The sequence below is a fragment of the Hirundo rustica genome, chromosome 3 (assembly GCF_015227805.2).
Source record: "Hirundo rustica isolate bHirRus1 chromosome 3, bHirRus1.pri.v3, whole genome shotgun sequence".
NCBI lineage: Eukaryota > Metazoa > Chordata > Aves > Passeriformes > Hirundinidae > Hirundo > Hirundo rustica.
The window spans coordinates 29411988-29424849 of record NC_053452.1 but is presented as its reverse complement, the minus strand read 5'-3'; the positions used below and the strand labels follow the sequence as shown (position 1 = coordinate 29424849).

Below are 12862 nucleotides of genomic sequence, written 5' to 3'. Positions count from 1 at the left end.
GACTGAGTATTTTGGTTGCAGGTTGTAGTGAGTAACTGATGATTTTTGTATCTGTAAAGACAATTAAACCTGGCTGGTTTAGGTAAGAATTTGTTTGTAGAAGAGGCTGATCAGTGGTTCTTGTCTACTGTTTGCATGGCTATTAGAAAAGACAGGTTAAAATCTTGAATTGATGAATAATATAATTCTACTGGTTTTTCCTTTTTAATACTCAACAAGAGCACTTAATGTATTTTCCCAGAACTGATTCTGCACAGTTTGTTCTCTTGCTTCAGCAATTGCCTTACTATCTGTGTGAATGCATTTGGATTTCCTAAAAGCCAAATGGGTTGATCTCCTTCACAGCAAATTCCAGTTCAGTTGGTGTTATTCTAGGTTGCAATGGCCACACATATTTATTCTACGTACCTAGAGCTGACTTAGAAATTCTTGGTGTCAGAATAAACTGAAGCATATAGATATCCTTTCAAAAGTAGAGTTTGGGAAGTTAACTGGTGGGCAGCTTCCTAATTTTGCTGCTGTTGGTTAACCAGGGATGTTGATGCTGTAGCACTCCTAGCAAGACATTTTTCAGTACTACAAATTTATAGTACGGTTTAAAAAAGAAGAAAAATACCTCAAAAATGAAGTTAGCAGGAGAGGAAAAACTGGATAGGCCAGTGGAAAGCAATTGTAGGGATTTTAGAAATTTCTCACTTTCTTGCTGAGAAACACCTGTCTTACTTGTAGTCAATTCTTATTCCTCTCTTAGATTTGCTTATGCATTTTTATAGATGAGAAAAGAATAGCCCATGTGGGTTTTAAAAGAAATTATAGATTTAAGTATCAATGTTTCTATCTTTTTTTCTGTGGGGAGCAAATTAACTTTCCTTTTGAAGTCTGTGAAATAAAATATTTCAACATTTAATGCTGTTTGCCTGAGGAGAAACAAAGGAAGAGAAAGTAGTATTTCTGGAAAATTGGAAATGTAATTCCATCGAATTATGGGCTGCTATATCTACAGCAATGAGATAAGTATGGTCTGAGTGTGACGGTTTTGCTTGCCTTGCTCTTACACTGGAATGGTCATGGGCAGTAGTACTGTGGAGTACCACATAATTGGTCTTCCAGTGAGGGAATAAGGAGAAACAGAGTTAAAACATATGCAAAACTAGAAACTTGTGCTGGACATGCAAGGAAAATGGTATTTGTGTCATTTGGCTGAGAAGAGCAGAGAATGCAGGACTATAGTGATTATTTTCTTTTTTTTTTCCTCCGGGGTTAAAATGGTAACTTCTTCTCAAACTCTAAGTACATTAATTTTGCAAATGACTTTATTGGTTAAAAGTGTTACTTTTATTTACCCCAGCACTGTTATATTTGAAGAGGGTAAGCTACAGATAATATCATGTAAGGATTAAATACAGTACTTGTTATAAAAATGGCTATTTCTATTAGGTCAAGACTAACTGTTAACTTGTGATTCAAAATACTTAGCACCTTATATTTTGTAAGCTTACTGCAGAGGCTCTTGTTAATATTTATGTGAAAAAACAGATTTGTGTTTGCTGATCTGATTGTTTAAATACCTTTGAGTGTAATGAAGGATTTTTGTTTACACGTCATAGCATTGCCAGACAAACTATTAAGTGCACTTTTAATTTCTCGGGGTTTTGATATTTAACAAGAACAAAACTCAGCTTTAGGATTGATTCTCTTAATCTGTAGGCTGATTTGTTGCTGGTTTTGCTGCAGTTATTTAGGAAAATCACTCATGCTCATAGCTTTGAATAGGGAAACGCCTTCATTGGTACCTCAGCCTTTTAAGTCAAAGGTGTTACCTTTTCTGTTCTAGTATGTAAATTAAGCAAGTCATAAGTGAGACTGTATGGAAGGGCAGAGAAAAGAGCAGAAAAGTTGGAGACGCTGGGGGTGATGTGTATGGATGTCTGATACAGTTAAAAAAAGGGGTTTTTCTTTTGTTTTGGGAACTAGCTAAACATCCTTGGATTCATGGCAGAGACCAAATAGAATAAGATTTAACTGAGGGATTTTTTTCTATTTTTAAATATGTTAAAAGTTTGTTCTAAGGTCAAATCTTTAATAAGTCCAAACCCTGGACAAGTAGAAGTAATTTTAGCAATTACGAATAATTATGAGTTACAGAAAATCAAATATCACTATGTTAATTTTTACTCTGGATTCTGTCTGTTGTACCTGAATAGTTCCTTGGTATCAGTAGATCATGAGCGCTTTTAAAATCCAAGTATCTGTGTAGTTGGTCATTCACTGTGGGTAAGGACTCATAATGCCACTGATGTGTAGTGGAAGAAGGGGTCTGACAGAAGGTGGTAAAGAACAAATATGAGCTGGTGAGATAGGTAATAGGTTGGTTTGTCCAGCTGTGACATGATGAGTCTGACCTCGCTGTGACCACACATCAGAGCTGAGTGGTCAGAAGAGGGTACCACCTCCTCACGTCCCTGATCCCTCAGCATGAATCACGGCGTGGCATATGATGACCTGAACCCCAAATTGTTAAAGTTTACCACTTAGCATGTTAAACTAATGATTCCAACTTTCTTTTACTGTTCTGTTGAGCACTGCATATAATGGTGTTCTGCGAGCTGCTGTGAGTTCACTCTGAAAGGGGAGCGTTTGTACCTGCTTGAACCTCCATGGTGCTCCTACTGCCACAGCTTTCCCGAGCTTCACCCCTTACTGTGCACCTCATAGAGGTGGAAATGGTTTATTGCCAATCTCACTACTCAAGCAGAGTCTTGAAACTGCCTCATGATGTAGGGTTCTGTAATAGTTTTTCACTTACCAAATATGGAGGTGTAACATCAAAAATATGCTGTTATTTTGATCCTTTTATTGTAAGCAGCTTTTTTTAGTCTGTGTGTAGTTGGAGTGCAGCTCATAAGTGAGGTGAGCTGTAGATATATCTATCTACTCTGTTTCACCAACTCTGTTAAAGCAGGAATGCAGAGAATGAAGAGCATGCAGCTAGCACCTGCAGTATGAAAAATGTGTGCTAAATGAGTTACTTAGCATCACAGAGGAGCATGGCAGAAGCACAGATACAGTCCTTTCCTTTGGAGTAGCACTGGGCTGTCTCAGTCATAAGCCAGGCTTTTTCATTGTGGAGTTATTCATAACATGCCTCTTTCAAAACTCAGACAAAGAATGTATTAAGGTGAATCTCCTTCAGTAGATAACTTCAAGTTTGCTGCTCTTTCTGTAGAAATTGATGAGGTTCTTGAAAGGAGCCAGGCGTGATATTTTAATTGCAGTAATTATCAAGAGAAGGGTTTCATCTTGGTGGTGTAGGAACTATCCAACCTAGTACACATAAACTTTTCTGAATTCTTCAGTGCTGTATTACAGTTTAGGCAATCTAGGATTTTTAATTTTTTTTTTTTTTTTTTTTTTTTTTTTTTACTTAATATAGATGCATTTCCAGTTGCAATTTTATGCCTTTTCCTCCAGGACTGGTGCCCGTCTTGTTCTTTTAAATGATATTTAAATGAAATGAAATGTTTTATTTTTATTTTTATTTTGGTGTGTTGTGGGTTTTTTTATTTTTTTTTTTTTTTTTATTTTGAGTGTGTTGGGAATTTTAACTGGCAAACCTCTGCTATTTTCTGCACCCCATACTTACACGTGCTCCTGACAGCTGTGAAAGGAAGGTGGGAGTGCGGAGAGGAGAAACCCACACTGTGCTCTACTCGTTGCATGAGCAGTGAGTTTGTGATTTGGAGCCATACTGTAGAGAATACCTACTCCAGTCTGGCCAGTGGCTTCTTGGTCATGAGCCTTCTTCCTCTGCGATTAATCTTCATGGCATCCTTGCTTCCAGCTAAGGCCAAGATAAGTTTGCAGGGTATCTGCAATTAAAACTGTCATGTTAAATGCCTTGAGATGGTGACATCACTGAGCCAGCAGTGTGGCTTTGCAAGATTTGTTAATCTAATGCTTTTCTCCAGTTCTGCATTCACGGTTTTTTAAGAACTAAAAAGTGGTGTAACTTTCTCTGAAGAGAATTGTTTACAAGGATTGCCATGCTGGTTTTACTTTTCTGTGTGGATTTTAAACAAGTTGTAACACATAGCTGGCAGTCTTTTTTCCTAATGTCTCCTACCTCATAAATCTGTTTTATGCAAAAGCTCAGTTATTCTTTCGTATTGTCATAAAGAATGATGGGGAGGTAGACAAGTAAGGCTAGAAACACTTATTTTTGTTTTAAAATTTTTTTCTTGAACAGTGGGTGGGGTTTTTTTTGAAAGCTCAGATGCATATGACCACCTCTTGATCTATATGAACTCTGAAGTATGCGTACTAGTGAAATACTAGAACCCAAATTTCTTTTAATTGCTTATCTTGTGACACTAGCAAGATGAGAGCTCAGTGCCAAGCTGTGATGTAGTCTTGTATTTTCAGTTAATTTTCATCTCTCCATTTAAATGTGCTATACTGCATTTCTCTTGGCCAGAATTTGGGTAGTTGGAATGGTTCCTATTGAACTGTGTATTCTTCCTTCTAAGAGTTGGCGGTGATGGTGAGAAGAGAGGGAGTAAGTGCTACTAATTTTTAAAAGCTTTGGTATTTTGAAAGTCGTGATCTTAGTAGTTTGCAATTGACTTTTAATAGACAAAACACAGCCATCTAAATATGGTACTTTTTATTAGAACAAGATCACTTTTCTAACTCAGTGTTTTGAGGCAACCCTCAGTAGTGTTTGAATTGCCATTTGTGATACAAAGCAATACTGTATTTTATGTTTTATTGCTTGCAGAGGAGGAAGAAGCTGTGCCTCAGGAATTTGACTTCATCCCCCAAAACATCTGATGCTTATCTTGCATGTTAAATTTTGTGAAAATTATATGGCTATATACATGAAATATATGTAATATAGCTGTCAAATTCAGTGTTTAAAAATGGGTGTTTTATGTGGTTATTTTATTTTTTATTTATATATATATATATATAAAAGTGCAAACAATGTTTTCATTATTGCTTTTCAGGGGATATAATTTTTAATGCTCACTATCCTGACCTGCCACCAGATTTTATCTTTGGAGAGGATGCTGAGTTTTTGCCAGATCCTTCTGCCTTGCATGTAAGTACTTTACTGTTGGAGAACCTTACACTTTGCAGAGAGGCTTTTTTAGAAAAGCTTCAGCAACAGGAATTTTACAACAGTGCAAAATAAAAAAGAAACACACCTTTCATCTCACTGGTATTTTGAGTGTAAACACATTACTTTCTAAAGTGATTTAAAGTTGAATCCATAACTGGGGGGTGGGTGGGGAAGGTGGGCAAAGTTTAAAATATTTTAATCAAGACAATATTACCTTTATAATCGTTATTTAGAATATCTGTAAAATATGTCTAGTTAATATCTGTCTATCTTAAATGATCTGTCTCAGAAAAAAAGTGATGAATTGTGTCTTTAAAAGCATTTCTCTCTAAAATAAAGTAGTGTAATTTGACGTCACATTGTTGATTTTTGTTTTCTGTTGAGGAAGGGTATATCTAGTTACTATGTTAGGTGAACCACTGCGTCAAAGAAAGCTATCTGTTCATGTGTTATGGTTATCTAGACATAGAAATGACCTTCTAAAAGGTGGGATGAACAAAAATTAATGAGAAGATACTTCTCTACAGCCTTACTACTACAGAAGAAGTACCACAACCTGAAACCAAGCATTTTGTTCAGTAGTCACAGTTAGCCTCGAGCAGTAAAACCTTGTTTGAAGAAGCTATCAGTGCTTATGCTTTTATAATACTTCTCCCTTTCACAACTTAGTAGTAGTTACTAATGAGACAATGCAGAGCCCTCCTCTGCAGCTCCTCTTGTGCTTTATGAGCACATCTCCAGAGCAGAGCTCCCCAAAGGAAGTTGGTGGCTACTGTGCTGTGGTGCAGGTGTCATGATGGAGGTTGAACATGTCCTTGATGCGTGGCTTTACAAGTGTTGGGTTTTGGTTTTACTTTTCCCTTCATAGTAAGTTATATACAAGAATCAGAGTAATCAGTTTTAATAATTATTTTTAGCATACCTAATAGAACTTTTGAAGGTAAATGTCATACTTTTATTTTCCTGGTCATTTTGCTGTTAAGCTCTCAGACTCCTTTGAGTAGGAGGCATGGCACTGATGAACAGCTATTTCATTATGCTGCTTTATTAAAAAGGTTTTTCTTTCTCTGGCAATTCTAGAATTGTTTTCACACACCTTTATTTACCAATTCTATTTTCCTCTTTTTCTCATTTGTTTCACAATCTTACAAACTCCAGAGAAGTGTTCACATTAGCAACTACTTTTTATAGTTGATATTAAAAAAAGAGAAGCAACTTTTAATGTACTGGAAAACAGAAAGTAATAACAAATGGCAAATGAGATATAATTTGGAACATCTTTCAGAAATGCTATTCAGATGGAGAAGCTTGCTGAGAGAGGTACAGTGTCATATTTCTCATGAGAAATGAAGTCACTAACAGTTGTGATCTACAGGAAAACCTGCAAAGATAAAAACATCCTTATTTTTCTTTCTTTCTTACATTGTTCATTAATTCTTTTGGGGGTTGCTTCTTTTGGGAGTGTTGCTTTTCTTCTGCCTCAGCACAGAACAAATTTCTTGTCTTTTTTCTTGGAAAGCAATTTGGAAGAGCCATTTGTTTCTTGATACATAATGAGATATTAACCAGCCTATTTGAAAGTAATTAGAACAAACCAAAGAAGAAATCTGCAAGCCAACAGTGTTCCTTTGGTCATTATGCCTTGCTGAAGCATTCACTATGTAAATGTAACCTTCAGTTCTTCCTGATGATATTGGAACATGTTATTCCCACCTTGCAGCTGTGGTCTATATATTGTACCTTTGGTTTTGCATTCACTGTTTTATGTTCCATATGGTTTGGAGATTTTTTTCTTCAGAGTGTTGCATTAAGAATAACTTGCTGATTCTGCTAAGTCTTTGAATAGCTCCCTTTTCTTCCACAAATGTGAGAGCTCTTTAATGAAGATAATTTTTAATGAATTCTAAGATATTAGTAGAATTCTTAAATGTTTTAACATAGCTATCTACTGACTAGAAGTAAAATACAGATTAGCACATTGACCATAATTTAATGCTTTTAATCTTGTGCAGCCTTCAAATATTTCTAATGCAACAGTTCCTGGCAATCAAAACAGACTCTACCACGCACAAAAGCATGTAGATGTTATTCAATGAGGAGCACAGTCTCTAAGTAATACATGCCATTGGATATGTGGGAATTCTGACATTGAGCCTGTATGCACTGCTCTCATCTGTCTGAGTGTCTTGTTTTCCAAGAAGTCATCACATGTTGTTAGATGGTTTGAGCCAGGCATTATGCTTAGCTTGAAAGGAGAACCAGGTACTCCAGATTCCTCAGGCTCGTGTGGATCTAATGGAGGCTGTCAGTAGGCTTCCGCCAAGATATTTGAATGGCTGTGTTGCAAATCGTTTCAGTCACTCTTCAGTTTCCATGGCCATGGGCAGACCTTCCAGTTAGGTTTTCATCTGAGCATGGTAATAGGTGTTCAGTTAAGCAGCTGTTAGCCAGAGAGCTAAAGCAAGATTCCAGAAATACTGCTTTTAAAAAGTGAGTGCTGTAGAGGAATAGTTCATGTTTTGTTTTGTTTTTCCCAGGGAATTCCTGAATGATTAGGCCAGTATTTCAGCCGTAGACCGATGTGTTGAGTACTTCTGTTTTAGAAGCAGGGCTAATACCTTCTTGAATTGATAACTGCAATTGCAGAATCAAGTTGAAAATGCTCACTGAAATTTAGCTTTGCTTTTGTGTCTGGCGCAAACATTAAAGTCAGTTGGATTTGAAGCTCAGCTTGAGTCTCAAGTTCAGCACTGCAAAGTATGTGCTTCGTTACATGTCTTACCAGTAGTGGTTACTCTACTGGTCGCAGGGTCTAATTGTGTGCATGCTGATCTTGCCGATGATGTCAGCGTTGTGGAGCATTTCAACAGTGGGGCAAGTAGTCCTTTTGGTCTGTCATACGGTTTTATTCACAGTCATGGGGCTAAATTTTTTTAGGTTGGTGGTGCTGTTCATGCTCAAAGAGTTATTAAACAGAAAAAAATTTATATTTTATTGTCTTTAAGAATATTTTCCTATCAAATGCATTTGATACTTGCATGTATAGTATGCATAAATAAAATCAGCCTCTCAGAATGTAAATAAAAAAGTTCTTTCCTGCTCTAGTGTTTATTCATTTTGGATGATAAGTATTAGAAATGTATTTTAAAAACAACCTATGATTCACTCCGTTCTGATTAAAAATTCATTTGGCACACAACAAGATTAGTGATTGTGTACGGATGAGATTAATTTGGAGCTCATTACAATGACGCCAGTTTGAGTAACAAGAATTGTTTGTTATGTTAGCTTAGTTGATTGTTAATGTGAGCCAGTTAATAGCTGAAGTGCTTATTCAAAATGTTAACCCCATTTTTCCAATGATTTTGAATTATCTTCTGTTTGGTGAAGAGGATGCAATAGAAGTATAAGCAAGGTAACTCTCAGATCAAGGAAATGGGTGTCTTAGTATTCTACTTCAGGTCCCCAGCTAGTTTTCCCAGAACTATTCTGCCCACCCATTGCTATCAAAAAGTCTTCAGGAGCCGTAGTGGGAATGGAAGCAAGTGGACACGAGCATTTCCTGAAGCCTACTAAGTGCTGAATATATCCTTGTGGGCTAGTGTATAGCATATTCCTAGTGGGAATACTTAATGCTGTATTTGCATGGGAGGAAGATACTGTCATCGTGGATCTTCAGAGAATAAGTCACTGCAGTTCTCAGGGCCATATCTAGCATGGGGAAGATTGTTTTCCCTTGTGTATTTATTGATACTGAGCACAGGTTCCAGTCACTGTGGAGTTAATTCAGCTCATTGTGCTACTCAAGTGTATTGGCTGTCACTCTCCATATCTTGTGCAGACCAGTGTTTGTTTTTAAGTTCTTGTATTTGTGGTTATTAGACTCATTTGGCTATATGAGGACTGTCGTGAAGGTTGTATTTTTTCTGTGTCTCTGTTCGAAGTCTTAAACATTATTTCTGTTGGTTGCGGAGTTACCTTTTAATGGGTAGTGAAGAGGTCCTTTAAATATCCCCCTCTTCCACTAATTGTTCTTCATTTACTCAAGTGCATGAGACACATGTTTAACAGTGTTAATTGTCCCCCTGCTCACAGTAACTCCAAAAAAGCTCAAACACCCCTTATTTTAACTAATGCTGTTTGAACTATTATGTTCTAAAAAGTCTGTCAGTCGTATTGTTAGCAAAGATTCAGATGTTATGTGTTCTAGTGTGAGAGCTCCCCGTAAGGGCAATGAGTTCAATGGTTTTTGGAGTGTGATTTTAAAATACAAAGCCACAGCAGTGGGTTTTGCTTGTCTGAGAAATGAATGTGTATGCTCTATTTCAAATGGCAGCAGCAGATTTCATTCTTGGACCCCCTAACCTGCGGCTCTTGTACTGAAAGCTTTAAATTACTTTGGCTTCAGTCAAACTTGGGGAAATTAAGTGAAACAGAATGCTGAATTGGATCCTTCAGTTATTAGAAGGGGGTTTTTTTCCTTATTTTGAACTAGTTTATATTCCCTTGTATTGTGTTGTTTTCAGCCATGTCTTGACTTAATATGTCAATATGTGCTTTGATTATATATAATCCCATGTTATTTAACATTTAATTTTCTGAAACACACATTAATTCTGAAAACTTTTCATTCCTGTTCTTCTCTATTGATCCTGCCTGTTTGGCAGGAATAGAGGTATGGGGAATAGAGGTATGTGTGCAAACGTGTATATATATATACATATAGTTACTGGTACATATAGTCTGGTGTTGATAGGCAATGGAAAAAAAATCTCATTTTATATGATCAGAGAAGTAATTTATTCAGAAACTTTCCCAAGGATTTTTTACTGGTATTGTTGGCGCTTATGGTATACATTTTTGTCCACGGTTTTGAACAATAGACTCATGCCAGTGCAGCATTCCTTTTGAAGACAGATCTGAAAAAAGGTAATTTTGAATGTATTGTGATCTGGTTTTGGTGTATGAGCTCCACACTGTTCCTCAGAGAATCACAAAATCACAGAATAGTTAGGGTTGGAAGGGCCCTCTGGAGCTGATCTGGTTCAGCCCCTCTGCCAAGCTGAGTAAGTACTGGATTTAAAATGAGAAATCCCCAAACAAGGATTCTGGCTGGGAATCCTCTCCTGTCGTAGCCTGGCCAGCTTGACTGCAGCCTGTGTGAGGCCAGCATTCAGGAGGTCCTTCTGACAAGTCACACAGTGCTGAGAGCATGTGTTAGGATCATCTGTGTAGAGGTGTGGTAGTGATGGTGGCTATACAGTCTGGTAGAAGGAGTTCAAGAGGCTGACAGAAAGAAAGGTTTTCCTGTCATCTTTCCATCTTTGAGTCCGTCAAGACCTTTCTACACTGGGAAATTATTCCTTTTCCTCCTTGTTTTAGTCTTCTTAATTTCTCTTGCAGCCTTTCATTTTTGTCCTTTTTGTCTAGAGTTGCTAATATTTATAGGGCTGAGAGATGGTTAGCCACATAGTATTACTTGGTTATTTTCTATTCATGTAAAATCATTGCATATATTTACCTCACTTTCTTTCTGCCAAACTTCAGCAAACCTAGCACAGTTTATAAAACGTGGCTTTCTATCTCAAAGCATAAGCAGAAGAGAATATGCTGAGGTTAAAAGTTGTGCTTTACTTAATTGCAGCATTTTGGCTGGACTTTTCACCTAGTGAATCCAGAAATTAAAAAAAAAAAAAAAAAAAAAATCTAGAGTTTGAAAATCCTTCTTTAATTTCAAGGGAACAAAATCTCTGTTAAGACAGGTAGTTTTGCCTTTCTTGCTTAAATCTTGCTGGTATAGAATGCAAAATTAATTCCCTTAGTTCTGTAAAGGGCTCCAGGGGGAAACATTTCCTTTCATTTTTTGGCACAAGCTTCTCTGATAATGCATTTTCTCCCTAGAATATGAAAGATCCAGAAGATTAGCTTTTAAAATAGAGTATTTCAGTCCAGGAAAGACTAGTTTTTGGAGAGCATTAGGAGCGTGCATGGACATTTGACTGAAGGATGGCAGAGTGTGAGAAAATGTTTTTCTGCCATACTAGCTAAAGTGCATATGATGAAGAACTTACTCACTGTGCACTACTAAAATAGGGGGAGAAAACATTTTGTGGATTTCCATTCATAGCATTGTTTTAGGAAAAAATAATTTTTATTTGTCATATGAATTTCCCCATATTTTTTATGGTCATAGATTTAGATGGGCCAGAAGTTTTGACCAGAATAACAGGATGCTTGAATCTTAATGTAAAATGCTGAAGAAGATCTTTAGGCTTTCATGTCTTTCCTTCGCAGGAAATATAGTCCTTGCTGGTGGAAAGGGTGGTATTCCAGCAAATCATTCCCTTTCGAGCCATAGTTCATACCAAGTATATAAAGTTGGATATCCCAAGCCAAGCATATGAAAGCAGAACATCTTTTAGGTGGAAATGTGGGAGTACAATGATAATATGTTGGCATTTATAATTCTTTAATGTAAACCAGAAAACTGGTAATGTACTTCTGACTTTTTTTTGCTTCAGTTTATTAATACATAATCATACTTTACTTGAGCGGTGTTTTGTTAAAAACGGTGAAGAAAGTATTATCAGAAAAACTGGTGGAAAATCAAAGGATTCTGGCCCTTATGTGTGGTGTTACTGTCACGGTACACTTCCTTACAAGAGCTCTAGAAACACGAAAAAATGGCATGTCTTGGAGGCAACAGCTTGTTAGCTTTTTAGAAACACATTTACAAGGGACTTGGGTAGGGGAGGGGGTTTTTTTTGAGAAAAGACTGACTCTAGGATAGTCTTCCTGAATTGAGAATACATTTAAATTCTGTGTAGTGCCTACTAAATTCACAGTGATGTGCTGTTATAATTCATTTTTCTCTAGAGGAAGTTGGTCATTGCTTATGAATATTCAAGTAGAAAGAACTTTTAAATTAACTGATTACAGAAGGACAGTTAGAAATGGTCATTCTGTCTAAAAATGCAGTTTTGTATTTGATTTAATTCTGGGCTGTGAATTGTTATAATTTATAATTTCACTTTTCTGCAGTGAAATTGGTTTAAGTTTGGTACCCTGAAGGTTCTTTCCTTCAGAAGATATGGTTGGGGCAAAGAAATAAATGTGTTTGCACTATGGGTGATTTTCACAAGATCTATTAATTTCCCCAAATGGAGGAAGTTTGAAGATACATTTTCTTTCCTTTTTGCTGGTCTAACTTTCAGCTTATATTTGTTTCAAAACCTTTTTTTGTTTTATTCATTCTTTACATTCTTTTATGTCTGTGTTCCCTTGCTATCTTCTATTTCAGTTCCTTGGGCCTATCTGCTCTCCTTTAGAGATAACTACAGAAATATAATTCAAATGTAATCAGCATCTTGAGTCTTTTGTTTGCAGTATAAGTGTTTGTACAGTTTTACATCAACTCTGCTGTTATACCCATCTTTCCAGCGATGCAGCTTTTACTTTCAGAGATGAAAAATTAGTGTTTTCATGCTGTTTTTTTTGAGAAAAGATAACTAATTTGCAATAATTTTTCTGGTATGATAGAGAAATATTTTTGATTTCCAGTATCTTAAAATTTACGCAATGGTATTTTGTAGGTGTTTTCTTTAGGGAATGTATTTTCAAGGTCCTATAAAACCTGTTGTAGTATAGATGTGAAAATAAAGATGGCAATACTGTTCTCACGACAGTGAGATTCACTGTGTTATACATTGATTTTAATTTGTGGGATTTTGGAAGGGGAAA

General features: G+C 36.5%; 1 protein-coding gene across 3 annotated transcripts in view; it reads left to right on the top strand.

Moving 5' to 3' along the window:
* BABAM2 (BRISC and BRCA1 A complex member 2) overlaps positions 1–12862 on the top strand; it is a 161843-nt gene that overhangs the window by 27243 nt on the left and 121738 nt on the right. For all 3 annotated transcript variants that reach the window (XM_040059272.2, XM_040059271.2, XM_040059273.2), the window contains exon 4: positions 5007–5101. In XM_040059272.2, coding sequence (XP_039915206.1) covers positions 5007–5101 — 95 coding nt within the window. The remainder of the gene's footprint in view (positions 1–5006; positions 5102–12862) is intronic.